Genomic DNA, 24710 nt, shown 5'->3' on the forward strand with positions numbered 1-24710 from the left:
CTCCTTCTGGTCAACTTTTCCTTTTTACCAAACCTCATTACACCTTTCATGGATGTATAACTTTTGGGCTTAACTCTTAGCTCTTTCACCAATTCATATAATTCCTCCAATCTTTTCAAGACACTAAATGATTTCTAACGATCCTGGACCACTGGAATCTTCTCTTAAATTTATTCCTTTACGTAACGTAGTTTTCAATTAATTTAGTCCTTCACTTTTCCGTCGGTGTCATTTATACACACATGACTTCAAGATTTGTATACTTCATCTAATAAAACTAGATTCTTTCTAAGCGTCTCCAAATAATCCTCAAGTGTTTGTCATGCTCTTTCTCATTCCTTGAATAAATCAGGATATCATCAATAACATAATAACGAACTTAATTCGGAATTCGTGGAAAATCTTATTCATCAAATACATAATTATGGAAGGTGCATGGGTTAACCCAAAAGACATTACTCTAAACCCATAATGACAATGACGAATCCTAATGAGGTCTTAGGCCCTTATCAGCTATTCTCAATTGGTGGTACTTCAAACGCAAATCAGTCTTCGAGAACACACTCGCCCAATTCAATTGATCCAATATGTCATCTATCCTAGGCAAAGGATACTTTTTCTTGATGGTTACATTGCATAGCTCCCTAAAATTGATACCCAATCTCACACTCTCATCTTTCTTCTTAATAAACAACACCAGAGCTCCCCGTGGTGATGCATTAGGCCTAATATACCCCTCATCGAACCATTCTTGAAACTATGTCTTCAATTCACTCATTTCAGGAGGTGCCATTCTATCAAGTGCTCTGGATATAGGTGTCGGTCCCGGATTCAACTCTATTGTGAACTCAAGGGCTCTAGCTGGTGACGTACTCGCAATTTCACTCGGAAACACATCAAAGAATTCATTCACCATGGGAACATCCTCGATCTTCACTCCAACTTCTTTACTCACATCTAGCACCCTACAGAAAAATAGTTCACACTCCTTATCATCAATTTCCTCACTTGCATTGCAGAAATAACCCCAAGGTTCTTGGATTTCTCAAAACGTCTATATGAGGTCAAATTTCCAATAGGGTTCCTTATACTTAGTTTCTGAATTACACACTCTAACTTGGACCTGAACAAACTTAGCCAATCCATCCCCAGAATTACATCTAGGTTTCCCAGATTAAACTCTATCAAATCAAAAGAAAACACAATCTTTTATCTTCAAAGGCGAATTCTTAAACAACTTGGTACACCTTATGGTTACACCAGTAGGTATACTAACAGATAAATCAATTACTCAAAATCTACTAAATTCAGACTCTTAACAACAGATGATGAAACAAAAGAATGAGTTACCCCTTGAATCAAACAACGTTTTAACTAGCACGGAGTTAATAGAAAAAGTACCAGAATCTATATCGGCAGATCGTTCATCCTCATTCTGACTCATCATGTACAGTTTTCTTGGAGCCTTATTCTGGTTGTTGTTATCATTTGCGGGCTTATTATAGTTTCCTTGATTGTTTTGTGCCCCTCCAGGCTTTGAATCTTGACTTCCAGACTGGTTAAACCTCACTTGATTTCCACTTCCATTACCATTTTGTTCATTTTTCTGCTTGGTGAAGCACTCATACTCCCTATGCCCCTTTTTCTGACAATAGTTGCATGTCACTAATTCTCCTTTGCAGTTTTTACCAGGATGGTTGTTGCTGCACATCTTACAGTGATGCACTCTCTCAGATTGGTTCCTATTGTTGTGCCCCTGATTCTTCCTCCCTTGAAAATTTCCATTTCCACTCTCATTCCTATTCACATTCGTATTTTTCTTGAAATTCCCTTGGTTTTTCCCAGCATTAAACTCTTTTCTTTTCTCCCCAACAACATTTTTCTCGTCCCTTATGGACTGCAAACCATAAATATGAGCGGTTCTCTCATACACATTATCTAAAGATGTAAAGGTTTCTCCACCTAATCCCAACTGGATCTCATCGGTCAACCCTTGCCCAAACCTCGGAGCCTTTATCTCTTCTGTGGCTACAACCTCAGGTGCAAACCTTGACAGCGCTATAAATTTGCTATAATATTCAGCGATGGTCATACTCCCCATCCCAAGGTTTATGAATTCCTGCGCTTTTCGTTTTGTTATAAAAGGAGGATAAAACTTTTCCCTCAATGCAACAACAAATGAGTCCCAATTAAATCCTTCAACAACACTTAGCCTAGTTCCATTATCTTTCCACCATAGATCGGCCTCATCTTTTAGGTAAAGGACAGCTTGGCCTACTTTCATATTTTCAGGACAGTTTACCGCCCAAAATAGTTTTTCAAACTCCCTAATCCAGTTTTCTAGGAAGGTCGGGTCTGCTTGCCCCTTGAAGTATGGTGGCTTAACTTTCGCAAGCCTTTCAAACATGTCCCCTGCAGAATCGGGACGCTCAGTTCTTTCTTGGGTTAGCCTTTCAGCCAAGAGGCGAATAACAGTAGCTAGGTCATTATTGATGGCCATCCTAGAGCGCGACCTGTAAGTAATATATTCTATTTTAGGTTCGAGAATTCACTTAACATTATCCTAGCAATGTAATATCACCCCAACATCTAGAATTCACATACATAAACAATCATTTATGAATGATATTCGCATACCGGACATTCAACTAAGAAACAAGGAACAATTCAATCATCACGAATTATAAGGCAGAATAAAAGAAGAAAACATTCCCTTTGCGTGCCCAAAATAAACTCTTGATTCTTTGGATAATCAATTATCTAACTTTTATTCCTCAAAAGAGTGTTTATAACAATCCCTAAATATTAACAACATACTTGTCCTCAAAATAAAATAAAAGTTCTATGATATAAACATAAAACTATTGTTAGACGAATTGTCCAACCTTATTCCCAAACACAACTAAATAAATAAACAGTCTAGAGAGAAACATTGTCATTTTTATCTTTTGACTCATTGTAGTTTTCTGAGATAAATAGATCATATTCAGTTTCATCCTTATCGTCAGCATTATAATAATAGACTCGGCTTATTCCTCTTGCGGATCTCCGCGGAACTTCAAGTTGAGGCTCGTCCTCGTCGTCGCTTTCTTCATGTTCAGAATAAGTTTCAACCCTCATAAAAGCATTGTAGATATCCCTTTTCGGTTGACCTATAGCACGGTCATACTCACGAATTGACTCATCATCACTATCAAACACACCTACTCTCATTGTCTCACGCCAAGTGCGCTCTCGCTCAATTATATCGTTGTCAGATTCCTGATTCATCACATTTTCATCATCGCTCAGAACAATAGGGTTGGAGTGGCTCCCTACTCTATTTTCTTCTATGCCAGACATGGTTAGTGATCTATAACAGTTAAACATAGTCCTTATGTTAGTAATTAGTACTCTCGGCTTACCGTACGATCCCATAATACAATAAGTAAGAACAATGGCAACCATAAAGCATAAGAAAGACATAGACATTTAACAAGTAGAGAAAATACAATCATGTTGAACTAACTATTTAATGCAGACATAATGTTTCTATTCTATATGCCCTTTCCTATATTACTCATCCCTCATAATAAATCATAATAGGTCAAACATTGAAAAATTTAAAGAATAAAACAAGAACGATTAGTAAGAAATAATTTGATTAAACGAATAAATATACTTAAGGAATAAGATTTTTTTTTTTTTTTTTTTGAATATATTTAATTTGATTTCGAAAAGAAAGAAAAACGTACTTAATTCACATAAACGGAAAGTTTCGAATAAATAAGTTAATTTCGAACTTAAATAAGAAATATTAATATACTTTCAAACAAATAAAATGAATTTGGTCCCCTAAAAAAAGTACGCATTTTTGAATGATGTAATAAGTAGAAGCTCAATTCTAGGAAATTCGTTTTAGGAAAATAGCTAGTTTAGGCGCCTAAATTTTTTTTGAAGTAAAACCATAAGCTTCTAGATACCACTTTGTAACACCCCGACAATTCTCCTTTTTCTAAAACAACCCTTTTTATAAATATAACTATAGAGAATTATCGAAGTATTATCGCCCGTGTGAAAACGTAACGGCTTATTCAGAATTTTGCAGCGGAAAACATAAAACTAACTTTTAGGTTTATAAATAATCGATTACATATTAAATCCAAAAACCAACCAACGAAAATAAGAAATGTAAATAGTACAACAAGTTTCAAGTCCAAATTAACAAACCAAGTCACTTAGCAAAACAAAAATAAATACAAGCTCTCTAATCCCGATCCCAATGATGCATCATCTTCAAACCTGTAGATGGGCAACGCTTATTGATCCTTAGAGACTGCTCACCAAAGATGGGTCATTACAAGATCAATAAGGCATAGCCATGATCAACACACACAAACAAAGCACGTAATCAGCAAAGCTGAGTACTACATACTAAAACAATAATAATCCTAACATGATACTATTAAGCGAACAATCCTAACATGATACTAATGAACATAAATAAGGGCAGACCAAACATGTTAATTTGACGACCACACTTGACTAGACTAGGCTAGACTGGACTAGACTTTTATAATAATAATATTTTAATTGAGATAGTCAATGGACCGAGTTTTCTTGCTAGAAGTCTTCACTAAGGAAGACGAGGTACGGGCGCGACTCCGTAACCTCAGTGACCTGCGATATCGAGGAATTTTGAATAAAAATAGGACACGGTGATCAATCCGGTCCGAGGAAAGGCCATGGGCTACCACCATGAACCCCAACTCCTGTTTGTCCGTCACTTCAGACGTGTACAATCTAAAGTTATTGCTACTCAGTTTCACTTTACATGATTTACAAATTGAAACTCTGTTATGACTCAACAATCACATAAGGCATACAATCCAAATTTATACACAACTGTTTTTATCTTGGAATTAAGTAAGTGATCACAAAGGTATCAAACAAGACTCATTCCAATTACATCGAACCTTTCCTTTAATACTGATCAACCCCTCTATATGGGTATAAGGTTTCAACTTACTAAACAAGGTCCTCGGCCCTCATAAAGTAGTGAAAAACTAAAAGGGAACAATAATCAATCGATCTGAATCAATATATATAAAGTAATCTAGTGTTCCCAATCAAACATGTTGCATCAATCATCTACTAACATGTAATAATCCTCATAACGAAATATATATGTTCAACATGTCCATCCAACAATATTAAACATGAAACTCCAACATAATCAAGTCCATCAACAAATTTCAACTTGGTTTCAACAGATAACACACATTCCAAGCACACAGGTATGTACGTACCTTGTGTAAACAAACTGCAAGACCACTTTAATAATTCAAAAGTCGCATACAGAGAATTCTCCACCTAAAAACAACCAACAAGGATTCCCAATCAACTTCTAATCGTTCACAGCTATAATAACACATTCTAACTACATCCTTAACATATTTAGAACTTTTCTCCAATAACAAAACTTGAATATTTGATTTCCTAGCATAACAGTTATTGAATTAGTGATTGAAATTCGTTAAAAACTCTTTATAAACATTGTACTTTTAATTTTCAGCAATATAACTAATTTCAAACTACTCCCGAAACTTTGAGATCATAAGAACAATAACTTTAATAATTTATACTCATCCTACCATGATTTCAAAACTACTAAAACCTTAAAAATTCATGTTTTAATAATGAAAATTCTTATTTCAATTCCATCATATAATTTGAAAATTAGATTATTATTTACGCAAAGTATATAATCTGAAAATTCTAGCTTAATCATAAAAACTTATAATTTAAATTCAAGAAATATAATTTAAATTATTAAAATGTAATTAAACCATCAATTAGTTTTAAGGTTTAAGGAAGTAACCAACAATAGTTGTGAGAGCAAGGGTGGCCGGCAGACAAAACACGCGGCGGCAGGAGGTTGCGAGGCGGCTGGGCGGCAGTCCGGCACGGTGGTGCATGCGGTGGTGTTTTGCGGCCAATCAAGGCACGATTATGGAGGAGGTAAAGAAACGAACGAGAGAAAGAGAACGAAAAAGAAAAAAGGAAGGAGAAGAATATTACCGTGCGGTGGTGGAGTGGCGGCGAGGGCTGCGGCGCTAAGTGGTGCGGCGAAGGTGGTGTGGTGGTGGCTGTCGAGGGCGGCTGTGCTGGTTCGATAAGAAGAACAACGAATGAGGGGAGGAAAGAGAAAGGGAAGAAAACGAAACAAGAGGGGAGAGAAGTTACCGGCGGTACAGGCGGACGACGGAGGGGAAAACGCTGGCGGTGGTGACGGCGGTGATGACGGCGGTGAGGACAGCAGCGTGAAGGCTTGAGGGTTTGATGCTTCACGTAGGCTGTTGAAGGAGAGAAGGAGGGTTTTGGTGGTTTTGCTTCTTACGTGAAATAGAATAAGGAGGGAGTAAAGAGTTTTGGGTTTTTGTTATTTGTTATTTGTTATTTGGGCTTCACCTAATTGGGCTAGAAATAAGATTGGGGTTGTTTGAAACCAAAATGGTTAGCATTGTTTTTCCATATTCAATCGAACGTATTTTCGTAATTCGAATTCTTTTCAACATAAAATTCTAAAATTATTTTAATTTCATAAATCGTTGAAATATTTAAAAACGTATAAAAATAAATATTCGTTAATTACATATTCATTTCTAAAATTCGTAAATTCCATTTAAATATAATTAACTATACGTTAAAATATATTAATAATATTTATAATTTTACGGGGGATTACAAATCAATCAGCACATGAAACATCTTACAATGCCTGCTACCTTTGACTCTCATAGTCTGAAAGTTTTGGTTACCAGATAATGCATTCAAGGATAAAATTGGTTCTGTCAGACCAGCATTTTCCAACTCATCTTGTTCTTCTTCACTAGAGTCAGAACTCTTGTCTTCATTACTGCTAGAAATTTCTACAGTGAAGAGTTGGGGTTCCTTGAATTGGCACTTATGAGTTCTATCATAAGGTGCATCACAATAGTAACACAAGCCTTTTTCTATCTTATCAGCCCTCACATCTGCTGGAATATGCCTAAAATTCTTGGCATATCTTGGGTTATATTTAACTATTTGAGTGGGTTTAGTGTTTGTGGTGGGTAGTAAAGCAGGTAGGCTAGAATTTGTAGGTTTGTTTGTATTGACTGGTATAGCTTGAATTGCTTTTTTTGGGAAGTAGGATAGGATTTTGGTGTGTATAATTTTTGTGTAAAGGTTGCAGTCTGCTCCTCTTGTAGTCTAGAAAACTCTACTACTTCAGCAATAGTAGATGGTCTAAATGCTTTGACAAAAGGCTTAACTGTAGGATTTAAGTATTTAACCCACCAATGAAACTTTCCAACACATAATCCTCAGGCAAGTCATGATGAGTGTTCATAACATCAGATTTCAAATCTTCAAAATTGTCTAGATAAGCTTCTATTGAATCAGTCTGTTGCAATTTGTTAAATTGCTCAACAGTATTGGATCCCCTAACATCTTTAAACCTAGCAGAGAGATCAAGACAAAACTCCCCACAATCCACATTTCTTTTCACAGACAAGTAACTTGTGACCCATTTTTCAGTCTTATCCACCATATTCAAAGAAGCTAAATCTACCTTATGCTCATCAATGACATTACACAAGTTGAAGTATCTACTGCACTTTTTAATCCATATTCTACTGTTGGTGCCATCAAATTTTGGAAAAGAAAGCTTAGGATTATAGCTAAAAGTTTTGTGAGAATTACCCTATTTTGGAGTATGGTGCCTGCTGTTATCTGAACTGGAATCCTTCATCTGATTCCTCATATCCAGCAGTACTGTCATTAGACCATCAATTTTCTTGGATTGATCCTCAATTTGTGCAGATTGGTTCTCCACCCTTTGAGTTTGCTCACGCATTTTATCCTCTAATTGTTTCAGATGCTCCTCCATTGCCCTCCTTGTAGATGGAGCCAACTTTGAAATTCCCCAGAAATTCAATCTCGATTTTCAAAAACTGATGTTCTCCGGGATTATTGAAGATTACTAGAATCACTATCAATTGATTGAGTAATCAATTGCTCTGATACCAATGTTACAGGATACTAATATCCTGTAATGATCAACTAATGATCAATTCGATTTTAGAAAGAATGAAGATGAAAGATAGATTGAAAGAAAGAAACAGAATGAGAGATAGTAAGAGAGATAGAGAACTTGAGAGAAAGATGATGAGAAGTTGTTGATGTTATTCGATGAATGATCTTTAAGATCATTGAATACATATATACAGATTCTTAGCTTGATCAATAAGCTAAGTTGCAACTGAATTCTACAACAGAATTCTGTTTAACCAAAACTGATGCCACATCATCAACTAACTAACTAACTATCTGAAAGTCAATGTGTTGACTTCCTTGAATTAGCTAATAGGCAAGCTGCCCCTAACACTTGGTGTACATGCTATAGCCACCTCTTGGTTCCATTTCTTCAACGCGATGAGATATAATTTCCCTAACTTATGTAGACGGAAGAAATTATGTAATGTAAAAGTTGCAACAATACTGGACAACCGATAATCTTCCTCCATCTTTGACATCATCCATAAAAATAGTAATGTCCATGTATTTATAGATTGTAATATTAATCTCATCTTATATTATATTATCTTATCTTATTTTATTGGTCCTAAACTTATCTAATCTGAACTTATTGGCTCTTATTTTATCTTATCTTATCTTATTAGACCTGCAATAAGTAAAAATAAGGTGAAGAGAACAAAGCCTTAGTTACCCTAATGAATTGGAGAGCGCGCACACATATTATTTGGGAGAGACGGTTGAAGGAAGATGTTAATCTTTCAAAACTGCATTTAAACAGATAAAAAGGGAAATTGATTTTCGACATGATTGTGTGGAGTTCCCTAAATATAGGTGACAATCCCTAAGAAGGAAGGAGGTGACACTATAAAAGATTTTCCAAATGTGTTTGGTAGCTGCTAGCTTGTACCTGAAATCGCAAAACATGGATATGGTGCTAATTATTAAAGAAGGTATCTTTGTCAGGGAAGCTACGTTATGGCTTAGTACTTTCTAAGTAATCCTACTTTGAAGTGGCTCGTTATCAATGTTGTTGTAGTAGGAATATTGTCAACTACAACTGGACAACTATCTGACGAAATGCACATTCAGAACTACACGAGCCGAGGGAATTGTTTAAGTGCCCAAGGGACTCAACACATTACCAAGTTGAATGCAACTTTTACTAATATGTTAAAGACTCAAGCTTTGGATCGACAAGAAACGGTTCAAGGAGTCAATCATCAAATAGATCATTTTGTTTCTTACCAAGTATGGATTATTTCTATAAGTTTTGGGTAAACTTGTAGGAGCGAAGGAATTACCCGCTTAAGAACTTCATTATTATGGTCTATTTTTCTTAAGGATATAAATTACTACCATTTAATTTTATATTTAAAAGCGTTATGCACTCTTATGTTTTCATATTTCAATTATTTCTTTATATCTTTCTTATGCATCATGCCTTTAACATATTGCTTGTGTATATTCAGAAGCTATTAATATTAAAATTACAGGTAAAGTAAGGATATATATGACATGTTTTCTTTGCTTATTACTCCGTAATAACCAGTCTCTATATCAATCTCTTTTAAGCTAAGAGATGAATATTTTATGACCTACAACGTATTCGGTAGATGTAAATACAATTTTATTTAGTTATTTTTAGTACAATCTCATGTTAAAAATGTACACTTTCACTTTTACATTGATAGTCAGCATTATGTAGTACAAGGTCGAGTTCACTACGTCTATTAGGCATATACATTGTTGGCACTCTTCTCTACAAATAAAATTCATCGTTTTCTTCGGCAGGCTTCCGCGCGCGTAGCGCGCTGTCAGATTCCTAGTTAATTCAAATGCTACAACAAATTAAACCCTTATTTAACATAGACTTGTGCATATTAAGCTCACACCATGGTGTAGACTTACATATTTTAAGCTCCTGCCATGGTACGAGCTCAAAATTCATAAGTCTATACCATAGTCGAAGCTTAAAGTTTATAAGTCTGTACCATGGTACAAGCTTAAAATTCCTAACTCTGTATCATGGTACAAGCTTAAAATGCATAGTTTTATGATTTTTTTCCGGAAAAAAAATAGGGTGAAGGTCTTTTCTCTTGACAAATGCATGGCAATTGGGGGTGGTTGGCTGGTGAAGCGTCAGTGGAGATCTTTTCTCCAGTAATAGAAGAGGTGAAAGTTGAAATAAGAGTATTAGTAAAATAGTGAAACGATTTTGAATATATTGGGGCGGCTTTTAGCGCTCCACCTTGTAAAATACATCGATTACCGTTCTTGATTTGGAGTTTTGGACTCCCCCATTCTGTTACTGCATTTTAGTACCTGAGAGTTGAGAGACAGTGTAGAATGAATACGGGTCGGCCTGTCTTTCCATGTCGTTGCCTTCTCCACTGAATCAACGCACCATTGTAGAGCAGCACAGGGCCATGGAAGAGCAGCAGCAAGCAAGTTTCACAAGCTTCTTGAAATGGGCAGCACAGCTCGGAATTTCAGACTCGCCCCATCCTCCAGTTTCTTCGTCTTCGTCTTCATGTCTGGGTCACACTCTCACCGTCGCTAATTTTCCTGAAGCTGGCGGGTACTTGTACTTCTTTTTAACTTTTCCCCCAAAAATTTGGAGATGGGCGTTTGAATTTTCTGTGTAATGATTTAAATTTTGAATTGCAGGAGGGGTTTGGCGGCTGTTCGTGAACTTAGGAAAGGGGAACTGATTTTGACAGCACCCAAATCGGCATTGATGACAAGCCAGAGTGTGATTGACAAAGATCATGTACTTGCTCGTGCGATCAAATCTTATCATTCTCTCTCCCCAACTCAGGTTAGCGTTTCTGCATTACTTTGAGTTTTTGTTAAGAAATGAATTTGAATGACCTAACATATGAATTATGAAATAAATGTCGGAAATTGTAAGTAATCGAATACAGTTGATAATTTTGGTTTAGTAAATTGTAAGTTGGTAATTAAGAGTTGGGTGGAAATGACCCTTTTGTAATTGGAGGGTAAGTTTCCATATACTTGGAAACCCTTGTTTTGACACTCATGGTTAGTGGTAACACATGACGGTAGTGGTAATGAATATAAACTTTTGTGAAGGAATCCATGTGCCAATATCTATTGTTGGGTTGTGGTACGCTGTTCGATTTGAACACAATCAGGGATGTGTGTGGTGCTTGGATTGTGTGAAGACATTGAAGCAGCAACAGAGATTGTTTGGAAAAATACTGCCCGTCTGGGTAATGGCACACATCTGTGTGGCTTGGTCTTATGAAAAAGTGTGAAAAACCATGAAGATGGTCGCTTGGTTTTGGATTAGAGTTTGTTTCTTAATGGGAGTCTCTAAGGCTTTTATATCTGATGTTATATCAAGAGAGCCAATATGTAAGTGAGCTGATATCCCCGTACCTGTTTCTGCGCCATATAACTTAAATGTCATTGTAAAATGGTGAGAACACTAAGTAGAGAAACCCAAGAGAGCCAATATGCGAGTGTTTGGGTTAAACACAAGCGAGGACTGGTTTTGGATGCTTTAGTTAATTAGGTAGATATGCAGCTCTTGTGGGATCAAGGGTGATTGTGATATTCCGGTTCGTTAGTTATCAAAATTGAAAGATTTGACAAATATTATATTCCCTTGCATTGATCACAAGAATAATAATGTAAAGATTACTGTTCTTCACTTCAGTACCTTTATCTTCAGGATATCGTACTTAAGTACTAAAAAAAATACAATTCCTTGATTATAAAGATCTTGAATCTTGATAGAATAATAAAAACATTACTCTTAATCACCATCATCCTTCTTAAAGCCCCATTGTCCTTTTTAAAACCCCGTCTCTCCGAAATTGTTAAACAAATAACAAAAATCATTCGAAATTTTAGTGCTAAAAGCTTTGATCAAGATGCAGCAAATCAACTTTGATATCTAGTCAATTGATACAAGTATGTAACTATTTCACAACTTGATTCTTAGTTTAGACTTCTTTAGGCCCATAGAAATGGCCAACAATCCAGTGTGAAAAGAAAAAAAATACCCTTATCAATACGAAGTAATAGACAAAAGAAAATCCTAGTGCAATTTGTTGTCTTCGTGTCAGTTCTCCTAGTTCCTTACAACTTTATCCCATATATGTGTTTCTTATTCATAAATTCTTGGCACATGAATCAAATGCAGCTTGAAACCTAGAATTTTTGCAGATGTTGTCTCTCTGTTCGTGGTTGATATGAGGAAAAAAAGATATTGAAAATCTTTGAAAAGCTTCCAAGTTTCAATAGCTAACTCTGTCTGTTTGTTTTGAAGTTTTCAATATCAGAACTACACCATTAAATACTCATTCCAGGCATTATCATCTATTACCGTAATGCACATTATGAAAAATCCTGACCTGGCTATGCGCAGAAGGACCTTTAGCCTTAGGTGATGTGTGCTGGTTGTAGTTTTATTATGTGAAACTTTATTATAATGTTCTGACTGAAGCCGTGACGGTGGCGGCTGATGTTGCGTAGGAGAGAGAAAGGAAAGATGTTATTGAGGGGAGAGGGTGGAGGGGAGAGAGGAGAAAGAGAAAAGGTGGCGGCCATGGAACAACGGAAGAGAGGTAGCTAGGGCTGCCATGGAGAACAACCATTTTGTATAGGATGAAGAAAAAAAACTTTCTAAAATAGGAATACGTGTCAGGAATTATTTTAGAGTGTAAGTTTAAGTGAAATGGGTGGTGGGTCGTGGTAGAGTAATAAATTGCTGAACAGGATTTAGGTGACATTAACCTTGACTCTTTCTATCATAATATCCCACATATCATAGCAAAATATATGACATGGGCATCCCTAATCTTAGGGTTGGAGATAAAGATGCCCCTGTCTTATATCTTGTTTATGATATGTGGGATTTTATGATAGTAAGAGTAAGGTTACACTAATTTTTTTGATGCAATTCGGAAGGTATTAGAGAACAAGTGGAACAAAAGTAGCACATCCTTACATTGTTTGTTACACTTACTTGTTCCAAGGTTTTATAGCACAAGTTGTCTTAAGGGAAATACAACCTGATTTTCAAGGATCGCACCCAATTAAGATGAAGAAGTTTCTAATAATAGAAATGAATACTTGTGACATCATTTTTCTAATCCGGATGATTTCGATTTCATGCATGCTAGGCTAGAGTATGGGGCTTTTCTAGTGAAGCATATCCTTTCAATCAAGCCCATTTATTGTCCGAGATGATGAAGAACCTATTATTTGATGGGCAAATTATGGTTCATCCCTTCCCCCATTTGTAATCTCTTGCTTTCAAACTATTCTAACAAGACGCATTATCATCGTGGTGTGAACAAAATTGGAACTATTATGACAATATCCAGACGGTAAAGAAAAACGGGTTGACATCTACTCCCTCTGTCCCAAAATTATAGTCCCGTTTGACTAAAAACACATGTTTTAAGAAAAGTGGAATATTGTATGAGAAAGTGGGAAAGTGTAAAAATTGGAATATAGTGTATGGAAAAGTGAGAAAGTTTATGGGAAAGTGAGAAAGTGAAATATAGTGTATGAGTAAGTGGGAAAAGTAATGTCCAAATAAGGAAACAGGACTATACATGACTAAAATTTTTGAAGGAGGGAGTAAAAGGGAATAAGATTTAGTCTAGCCACAACAACCTTTGCCAATTAGCAAGGAAGGAGGATGATTATGTTGGAAATAAGAAAGCAGAAAAACAAAGTAAACGTTGAAATATAATGAAATCTACTGCATTTCTCATTCACTTTAGTTAACTATTGCCTTCGTATAGGCTTAGGCTTGAAACAAATTGAAAATTTGCAAAACAATAGGAAACCACTACCTAAAACGCTAAAACGTGGAGTTATACGACTGACTTACTGTCTCATAATTTTCTCCAGTCCACTAACCGAGTGAACTCTCTTTAATAAAAACAAACCTATATGACTAACTTGACTAAGTAACTAACAATTAAATGACTAAAATTAAGGAAACTAAATAATTAATACTTTGAAGCACTAACTTTAACAGATTATAAATCTGGCCCTAGCTCTTATTGAGACATAGGTAAAATATTTCAATTCTAACAACTTTTTTAAACCCAATCTTAACAACTTGGTATTTTTTTTCGTTTAATCTTTATTCACGTGGAGGTACGTATGATGTGGATGTGGATGCCGATGTATGTGAGATAGCAGAACTCTCCATCAACGAACCAAAGTTGGAAGCAATTATTGGTGTTTGTACTTTGTAGTGCAACCAAAGACCAATGAAGTTTGTGTTCTATTTAATTTGAGTAGCTTTTATGTTTTGAGTAGCTTTTATCCTTTTTAAGTCGAATTGTTTTGGTGTTACTTTTGAGACATTCCTGTGGTTTTTATTGACAATATATTTTAAGTGGTCGGATCTACAATTGGATGTTTTGAATAGTTTTTATTCATATTTTGATCTTCATCGATTTTTAATTTAACTTTTTATGAAAAAAGCGTCGAATTGTTTTCCGCACACTTTATATGTTAGCCGTATCTTTAAAAACTAGTCAAGACACTCCTTTGACTGAGTCGCAGTATGATCGTAGTGTCGGATCCTCTGACACCTTATCTGACACAATACCTAAATCCGTGTCTAAGCAACGTATGCCTATGGCAAGGGGCCTGCTGCTCAAAACAACACCATTGCAAACTGTTCCATTGCAGAACCAAAATACCACTCTCATTTTCCAGAACATAAATGCCAAGCCAGAAATATATAGGCACACATTTACCTTGTCGCAAGTCCGATATCTTTTTAATGGGTATATAATTGAAATAGACATGATAATTCGTAATAAAGGTTCAACTTAATATCATCTCAGAAAAAGGTTCAATTTTTGTAGTTATATACTTTACTTGCATCCTTTCTTGACTTTTGGGTTTCATTGATATAATTTTTCCCCTTTCAACTTCAACTATAGTCAGCAAATTTTTTTTACTTTTTTTTTACCATTTTTTTTTAGTTTATTTTATTTTATTGTGGGTGGGGGTGGGTACGCATCTCCTAGCTCTACTCAGAATTATAAATCTGTCATTTAGATTTGAGCTTAGACAGGTGTAGTAAGGGAAGAATATTATGATTGAAGAAGATATGAGAATTTTGAATTTGATTGGTCATCTTTAGAAGGAAAAAAAAACAATTGGGAGTAAGAATTTTGAGTAACTTATCCAACTACTTTGGATAAGGCTGATAATTTCTGGATATTGCTTATATTAATTTTGTGAGACCTATTTCTTATGGGCAGGTGATGTGTTGATGTCACTTCGAAGCTGTATCTATTGGCAATTCCTTTTGAGGAGTTGAGAGAACTCATGTTAATGCTGAAGTTCACTTTGCTGTTGCTGCACTTGACTATAATCAAATTCTTTATTTGGCCCTTCCTCCTTCCATGGACTTACTCTCATTCCCATTTCCTAGTGTATGCCAATGCCATCTACTATCTTCCAGAACCTCTTTCTTCCTGTTATGATTCCCATAACAATTTAAAAGAATGGGGCCGTCAATATCAATCTCATTTATGAGCACCCATGACGAGCTTTCTCGTTATTCTTTGCATGTTGATTGCTGGTGTGAATTTCTCTAGCCGAGTAACAACCAAAATAGTTACATTTTTGTTGTTGCTTTTAGTCCCTAACCTCCAGTTAGAGTATTTTAGGTGTATGAGATACATGAAAAGCTCTTATTCCCTCCTCTATCTTCAGTTTCTTTCACCTTGTTTTTTTTACTTTGCAATATTAGCTTGCAAAGAGAGTAGGATCTAGGAGGTGGAATGGTTAAGAGAAAATGAAAATTGAGTACCCAACTCTCTCTAATTAGTCTAATGTGATATCAACTTATCATTTGTTTCATTTCTTGCGTAACTTTTGTTTTGATACATTGTCTCAATTGTTATACGCTTCTGGTCTATGCAGCTGGATGTGTCATATTGGTTATAATAAATCTCCGATTGTTATCAAGTCTCGATCTACTTAGAGAAAATATCTAATCCCTGCAAAGAGTGTTCGTATAAGCCTCAATCTTGAACAATGTTACTCAGCACCGAGTCTTTTTTTTTATATAAGTGCAATAGAGTTATAGAGCAGAACATGTATGCAGACAAAGCGGTATCAGAATATGATCTGAACTAGACATATTGTTTGATTCTTAAGCTAATTTGTTAGTGTGTGCCATTTGTTAATTGTCACTAAAATATGTACTGTTGATGTTTGTAGGTTCTTGCTGTGTGTCTATTAGTCGAAGTTAACAAAGGAAGGAGGTCTTCTTGGTATCCGTATCTAACGAAGCTTCCCAGAAGCTATGACATTCTAGCAAGTTTTGGTCCATTCGAGACAAAAGCATTGCAAGTTTGGTTCTGACATTAGTAATTTACACTATTCATTTTCATCTTTGTTCTGTAATTGTTTATCACCCATTGCTAGTTTGCTTTAGGCGTTAACATTCTATTTTCTCATTGTCCCTGCCTTTTGATTTTGCATGTAATAGTTTATTAAATGTTTGGAAGATTATAAGTTATATTCACCTTCCCGGCCAAATTTTTACTGAAATTGTTTGCTGAATGGAGAAATCTTATTGGTAGGTTGATGATGCTATTTGGTTAACAGAGAAGGTTATTTCAAAGGCTGTGTCAGATTGGAGGGAAGTTGCTGCACTGTTAGAACAATTAAAGTTGAAGCCACAGCTTGTGAATTTGAAGGCTTGGCTCTGGGCTTCTGCAACGGTAAGAAAACCAAGGCTTGTATTGCTTGCTCTCAAGTTCCGGGGGGTATATTGATGTGCATGAATGACCTTCAGTTGATCGACTTTGCAATTTGCGTGGACTGCGTGTCACAAGTTTTGGATCATAAAACTAGACATGTAATTACTGGCACATAATATTAGTTCTGGGGCTGGCTAATTCTTAAGAGAAGCTTGTTTTGTTGGAGTCCATTTTGCAAAGAAATTTTTGATGTTGATTGATAGTTGTTGACAATTGGCTGTTTTCTATTTTGGCTAGGTTAATACAGAAAAATTATACCTTTGGAATGCGCCTCTGTAATCATATCATTAATATACTGGATATTTGCTCATGGTAATTTTAGCTTCTTGGGAAAACCAATGACTGCATCTTTGATGCACTGATAGTATTTCCAATTATTCACTGTTCTGTATTCGGGTATCACTTTCACATTAATCCAACTTCTCCTTTGCTTGGGTCTCAAAACTGCCTTTCCACCAGTATAGAGTCTCACTGGTTGTTCCTTGATAAGGCTATCTCTTGGACTCCTTTGATCTTGCCAACTGCAGATCCTTATTGGTGTGTGGTTTACTTACTTTGCTTGTGGTCTTGCAGAAACCGAATGATAGAAGAATATAGTTTATAAACTCTCATGGCCCATGTTGTATTATGTAGTGTTTTGACCACACATTACTTTCTTTCTTGGTAGATATCATCTCGCACATTACACGTACCGTGGGATAGTGCTGGGTGCTTGTGTCCTGTGGGTGACCTTTTCAATTATGCTGCACCTGGAGAGGAGTCAGCTGCCACTGAAGTTTCCGTGAGCGATTATTCTTTGTTGCAAGTGAGAGCTTCCCGGGATGGAAATGGCACAGAGGACCCGCTTTTAGGGGATGAACATATAGATGCCTGTTCAGGCAGGTTAATTGATGGTGGCTATGAGGAAGATAAAGCTGCATATTGCTTATATGCCAAGAAAAACTACAAAATTTTTGAGCAGGTAAGTAATTGTAGTCTCTTTTGATTCTCTTTTAGTATATCACCTTCTGATACAAATTACAAATTGAAGTTCATATTTCTTATGTGATGATTGACTATGTTTTCTTATGCATCCCAATGAAGAAAGACTCTTTATTTAGTTTAGTTTAGCTTGGCATAGCGTTCTGTTTATGCCTTAACTTGATGAAAAGATAATATAATATTGGAGGTTAATTCAAGTGCTTTGAATTAAAAATGAAATTTGTTTATTTTGAGGAGCCAATTGCTGATGTATCTTGCTTGGACTTGATGAAAAGATGATGAAATTGGGTACTTGCATAAACGGCTTACTTGTGCTCAGTTTCATGTGTCATGATGTTAAGATTAAAGTTTGATAGTGACTTTTCAAACATTTGTCTTATTTATGCAGGTTTTATTAAGCTATGGGACATACACAAACTTGGACCTTCTTGAACATTATGGGTTTCTTCTGAATGGAAATCCAAATGAAAAGGTTTTTATACCATTGGAACATGATATATATGCTTGTCATTCCTGGCCTGCAGATTCTCTCTACATTCAGCACGATGGGAAACCTTCATTTGCCCTACTATCTGCATTGAGATTGTGGGCAACTCCTCAAAACCAGAGGAAATCTGTTGGTTACATTGCACTTTCTGGGTCACAGCTATCTCCAGAAAATGATACAATAGTGATGAAATGGCTGTTATCAAACTGCCGTGCGATCCTGAAAAGTCTTCCCTCAACAGTAGAAGATGACCTATCATTACTTGAGGCAATTGGTAAAGCTCAACTACTTCAGTCCATCGAGATGCCAAATAATTTGCCTTGTGCAGCTGCCATCGAATTCTGCAAATTTTTAGAGTCAATGGACTTGTGCTGTGGAGGAATTGAAGTCGTGTTGCTGTCGGCTTTGCCCTCAAAGGTCAAAAAGTCTATAGATAGATGGGAATTGGCAGTTCAGTGGAGGCTTAAGTATAAGAAAACCCTTGTTTCTTGTATTTCCTTTTGCTCTCGAACTATTGAGATCCTCTCCCCTGAAAATGGCTTAAGTAGATAACTAATTACTAGGATGAAAATTCTTCAATATGTAGGCAGCTAATTACTAGGATAAAAATTATTCAATGAATTTTCTAGGACCCTGCCTTGGCCCTATTACACCCTACTCTAATTTGAGGGTGCGGTTCTGAACTTTTTATACCATATAATGACCTTATCGGCTCGTTTGGTATGAAATGGGGATAGAGCTAGGGATAAAATTGGGATAAGGATAGGAAATTGAACATGGAGAATTCACTACTTTTATCCTTATCTCTTGTGTGATGTAGTAGTGGATATATATTGACAATAAAATAACAAATTTACTATACTGCCCCTTTAAATGGAAAAGTAAAATATTTAAGGAAAATTTGTAAAAAATAATTCAATCTTTGCTCGTTTTAGTGCACCTTTAATTTATTTTTGAATAATCTTAAACATTGGGATGTATCTTCCCAAATTAGTAATTTTTACCTATGACCTTAGTTGCAAGTCATAAATTTTCTTTAAAAATTAAACATGCCACTGATCACTCTTTAATTGATTTATATAGTCAAAATCAAATGCCCTTGTTCGTGCTAAATGAAAGGAATGAGAGAGGAGAGCCTGAACTACTCGAAAAAGAGTTCGTCTATTGGTTTATCTTTATTTTTATTATTTTAAAAAAAAAAAAACTCTCCTCCCCCTTTCCTTCATCTCCTTCCCCAATACTCAGCATTGATTTGAGGAAGTCTTAATCTATACTGGGTATACCATTGAAATGGTATACTAATATTCTGCATTTTTATTTAGTCCAAACCACAGTTTAATAAGAAAAGTAGTTGTATTTTCTCATGTAATACCAAACAACACAGTTTGGTAACATGGTTTCATTTTTATTTGGTTCCAAACAACATAGTTTGGTACTCACAAGTCAAAGATAAATGTTACTTATCGTGGGCCAAACTCAATTTATTACATGAATTTACCATTTAACCCTTAATATAACAACTGAAGTTACTCTTTTGCCCTTAGTATACCATTTTAATCGATTGCGAAATTTCTTACAAACCACTTACATAACTACCTTCTTCCATAACAGTTGAAACAACTTTACATTCTAAACTTTCTTCATCAGTAAAGGAAGAATGCATTCTCACATATTCATCATACAATTGATACATTAGTTCTTTAACTTTACTAATGTTTTCTCGAGCTACATGTGAAGGAAACATTTTGGGGAATGTAATCCTTGGAACCCTCAATTTTAATCTTGTACAGCTCCTATTGACATAAGCATATTGCATTCACCCCAATACTTGTCGAACCTTTGTTTCATGTTATGAACCATACTCTTAACAAAATCATCAGGAGACTCAGCTTTTTGATCCAACAAGACTTTAGCTCTATGCACCTCACTAAGAAACAAGTTAGAAGTTGGATATTCCGAACCTGATATGATGTTAGTAGTGTCTTTAAAAACTGTTAAGACTTGAAGCAATTTTTCAATCTTTTCACATTCATCATCATCAGGACACCAATGATAACTATTATCATGTAAAACATATCTAGGAAATACCTTTCTAAACTTGATAGCACAATCCAACATATCATAAGTTTTATTCCAGCTAGTCTTTCATTCAAGGACTAGTTTTCGTGATTGCAAGTTGTATTGGCTAACAAGATCACCAATCCGTTTAAGTCGTGCTTCACTTGAGTTCAAAAAGTCTACGTTGTCATGTACTATTTCAATGATTCTCTTAATTTGTTGAAGCCCATGTTGAACCATTATGTTGAGGATATGTGCACAACAACGCACATAAAATAACCTTCCATTGCATAACAGCCTTCCATTAGATGCAAAATTATCCTTCAAAATCTGAATACAAAAATCATTTGCAGTTGCATTGTCCACCGAGATTGTGAAAATCTAAGAGATTCAAAAAAATATTTGATTAGTTTAAGACTTCAATCACAACTAATAGATACGAGTATTAAAAAAAACACACTTACTTTGTCTTCAATTTCCCACTCTCTTAAACATGTTAAGATGCAATCAGCTATATTAGGACGTTTACGTGGAAGAGGCAAGTGAAAAAAATTGAGCCCCCATTTCTGAAGCTTCCATTCGGATCCACAAAATGAACTGTTAAAACCATGTATTCGATCTTTTGAGGCCTTGATCGCCAAAAATCTGTAGTCAAACTAATTCGATCTGTTGTTTTAAATAATTCTTTCAGTTTCTTCTTCTCAATATCGCACACTTTGAAGGAGTTTGTTCTTATAGTGTGACGAGACACACTTGTCCATTGTGGTATTCCCCGCTTTAGCATCAAATTAAATCCCTCCTCTTCTACAGTAGTGAAAGGATCCTCATGCATGGTGATCCAATGTGCTATCCCCTCTCTCGTCTTTATCATGTCAAATTTACCATTATGCAAAGCACTAACAAATTCACAATGGTTTGCAACAGCACTTGAATCAGATGGCATAAAGTTAATTAATTGTTGTTGTTTCATATGAAATGTCTTATTTGGACAAACATGTCAGACTCAAATGACTAGTACTTTTAGATGCCAAGATCGAAAGAGGACTGTTGTAATACTTACACCTTACTTTCCATTTCCCTTTGATTAATTCAGGTCCAAGAAAATCATTCCAGACTTTTGATCTTCTTGGTTTCTTGTAAGCTTGGAATGAGTTTTCTACCTCTGTTTCTTTTGATGTGGTATTGTGAGTGTTCTCACCACCTGCTATATTCACATATTCACCTGCATCTTCATTTGGTTCCCTAGGAAACAAATCCTCAGGATTCACATTAAACTCCTCTACTCTTGAAGAGCCTACAGGCGTTGAAGATGCTTGGGGTCCACTGGAAGAATTGGTCATCCTGAAATACATATGAACGATATTATACATCTAACTCCATCACTAATTACTCATTAGAATAGGATAATACATACTACTATTTTCAGTTTTTCACAATAAAAGAATGGGGCTGGGAATTTAGTCAATCGAGCATTGAGAATGCTAGTACAGTAACGTATTACATAAACAAATGTTATAAATTATATAATTAAAGAAAACAAAACAAAACCAATCCACTTGCCCCTTACTTAGGGATGTCTCTACAGCAAGATCAGAATGTTGGCTTGGCCAAGAACTCAACATGGATATTAAGATAAATGGTAAAGTCAAATGGAAAGTTGGTACTTAGGTTTCTGGCAAATATCATTTGAATACAAATTTCCATGCTTACATTCATTTGGTAATAAAGGTAATACTAATATTAACAATAATTCTTTTAAACTTAGATTTGCTGCTCTTAAGTTTCAGCTTTTTAGTAGCTGTCAAGTTGATGTTGTTTTTTAAATATACCTCACTCATCCATCATCAAACTCGATCGTCATTCCTGTTCGATCTATTCCACTTTTTATTTATTTATTTATGTATGGTAAATTGGGAGATTATAATCGAATTGTGTATTATAACTAAAACACTAATAAGTTATCGTTGATCTAAAGAGTTGCTATCTAGAAGATCCATAATTCATAATCAACAATAGACATTTAAATATCACAAATTATAATACTTACCAGTCACCCTTTTGCAAATAATTCGGCAAACTAGGCGATAAAAACAAATTAAAAGATGAATGATAAAAAAATTTAAAACTAACCTTGAGATATGTAGAAGATCGATCGAAAGAGTGATGGAAGAGATGAGAGTAAAATGTGCTTTGCTGTGAATTGTGAAGAATATGGAGGACAGAAGGAAGCGGCTGTAGCTGGGTTTGAGGGACAGAGGTTGACGAGGCCACGAGGGTTTGAGGGTAGATCAAGGGTTTATTTTTATTTTTTATTTTTTATGAGAAGTCTAGATGGACAGTTTAGAATCATTACTCATTAGATTAGTTGTTTTATTTTCTTTCCTTAAATTTTTTATTCTTTCTTTTTTAAGAAAAAAGCATTTAAAGATGAGTAAAAGTAGTAAAGTGAAATATTAATATTTTTAGAAAAATTATATTTTTGTATTAATATTCTGAGTCTCACGAGCTTTTCGAGTATCGAGTAACTCAACTCGACTCGTTAATTTTTCGAGTCGATCTCGAGCTCGAGTCGAGAGCTTTGACCGAGTCGATCTCGAGTAACTCGCGAGTTTTGTAAGCTCATAAGCACCCGTAGGCACAAATCCCTACATTGGGAAACCATATCAACGTATATAACATTATTAAAGTCATGATGTTGAACTCTATCAATTGCATTTTTACAATCTGACATGATCATAAGCTCCCATGAATGCACATTTCATCCCCTCAATAATCCCATTTTTCGACGAGGCTTTTTATGGGAGATAGGGATACCTAAATACAAGCCCAAATTTTCATTTTCCTTGACATCTAGAGTTTGTTGGAACACGATTGGAAAGAATCTTTGGGGAGAAAGTGAGGCGGCTCTTGTCTGCAATGATTTTCTGCCCCGAGATAGAACAAAAGAACTCTAGGGTATCTCTCACAGAACATGTTGTTTTTATCATCACTCTTCCAAACAACAGAAGGCCATTGACGAATAAAAGATGAGAGATCAGAACTACCGAAAAAGGAGTCCATTGTTTTTCCTCACAAGCCTGGGAAATACTCGAGGAGAGGGCTTGCAAGCAAATGTTAAACAAATAAGGTGAGAGTGGTTCCCCTTGTCTAAGCCCCCGGGAATGAGTGATTGTGCTTTGGTTTGGGAGAGGCTACAATCTCATTTTATTTATGCTAGTTTGACCCGTTCTATGGAGTAAGTATGTCGTAGAATTTTGCAAAGCAAGAGTCTCGATCTATGGATGCTTATTTGCGTGAGATTAAAGTTATTCCTGATTTTCTTGTTGCAATTAGTTCTCTTGTTTCATACTTAACTCAATACATGCATAATTGTGGTACTTGGAAGGGAGTATGACTCATTGACCCACTAGTATTACCCTTTTTGCTGGTCACCTGACTTTGGATCAGGTATGAGAAAAAATAATCACGCAAGAACAAGTAATTAAAGGGGGTCAGGCTAGAGAACAAGGTTATGCTGGCAAGTACTCCCAATGATTCAAAGTTTGAGTCTTAGTCTTCAAACTTAAATGCACGTAATTATTCTGATGGGTTACAAAATAATAATGGTGGTTATGGTGGTGGAAAAGATCATGGTAGTGGTGGTTGTGGAAAAGTACGAGGTGATGGTGCGATCCAAACCCAAACCATTAGCCCAAATGAAAAGTTAAGTAACGACCGCCTGACAGAAAAGTTAAGTAACGACCGCCTTGATGGCAGTCTTGCTGACAACCTAATGACGGGCACGTTGTGCCGATGTCAACATTTTTTTAATATTTTATTTTAAAAAAATATTTCTTCTGTTCCAATATTATTGCATCATATACCTTTTAAGGAAGTTTCATGAATATTGCACCATTTCCATTATAGGAAATTAAATTGTTGCTTTCGCACCTATCCAATATACCCTTACATCTTAACCCTTCATGATTTATTTGAATTTTGCAATCACATGAGCAAGTTTGTATTTTATTTTTCTCTCTCTTGTTTTTACCCACTAGTAAAATTCTTTGACATAATCTACATGGTGCAATAATATTGGAATGGAGGAAGTATAATATTTTTTTTCCAAATTTGTTGTTTTAGTACTAACTAAACTAGTGTAAAACTTAACTAAGAATAATAAGATCATAACTAATTGAATAATAAAATAGTTATAGTATAAGACAAATAGTTACATTTGCGAGTCCAGTATTTCTGATTTAAAAAAAAAAACTTTGTACTAAGTAAAACAAATGTAATCTTAACTCAAACGAAATTATTCATAACTAAAACGAAATTATTCATAACTAAAACAAATTTAATCT

At 35.4% G+C, this 24710-nt stretch overlaps 1 protein-coding gene and 1 long non-coding RNA gene across 2 annotated transcripts; one reads left to right on the forward strand and one right to left on the reverse strand.

Moving 5' to 3' along the window:
* The first annotated feature begins 10289 nt into the window (after positions 1 to 10289).
* LOC110795332 (protein SET DOMAIN GROUP 40) lies at positions 10290 to 19270 on the forward strand. The gene is made up of 6 exons (XM_022000334.2): positions 10290 to 10639; positions 10729 to 10879; positions 16297 to 16428; positions 16662 to 16802; positions 17509 to 17802; positions 18211 to 19270. Exons 1-6 carry the CDS (start codon positions 10434 to 10436, stop codon positions 18859 to 18861), a joined length of 1575 nt encoding a protein of 524 aa, XP_021856026.1. The 5' UTR covers positions 10290 to 10433; the 3' UTR covers positions 18862 to 19270.
* An 886-nt stretch (positions 19271 to 20156) lies between these two features.
* LOC110795333 (uncharacterized) lies at positions 20157 to 22702 on the reverse strand. The gene is made up of 3 exons (XR_002535220.2): positions 22498 to 22702; positions 20832 to 21708; positions 20157 to 20748 (listed from the first exon to the last, which is right to left on the reverse strand). It is a non-coding gene; the product is annotated as an uncharacterized lncRNA (long non-coding RNA).
* Positions 22703 to 24710: the final 2008 nt, after the last annotated feature.

This window comes from Spinacia oleracea, chromosome 4, assembly GCF_020520425.1.
Source record: "Spinacia oleracea cultivar Varoflay chromosome 4, BTI_SOV_V1, whole genome shotgun sequence".
Classification (NCBI taxonomy): Eukaryota; Viridiplantae; Streptophyta; class Magnoliopsida; order Caryophyllales; family Amaranthaceae; genus Spinacia; species Spinacia oleracea.

Excerpts from the sequence above, each read along its gene's own strand:
- LOC110795332 (XM_022000334.2), top strand. The coding sequence starts at position 10,434 with ATGTCGTTGCCTTCTCCACTGAATCAACGCACCATTGTAGAGCAGCAC. Across the intron at positions 10,640-10,728 it reads AATTTTCCTGAAGCTGGCGG|GAGGGGTTTGGCGGCTGTTC; the intron begins GTACTTGTACTT and ends TTTGAATTGCAG. Across the intron at positions 17,803-18,210 it reads ACTACAAAATTTTTGAGCAG|GTTTTATTAAGCTATGGGAC; the intron begins GTAAGTAATTGT and ends TTATTTATGCAG.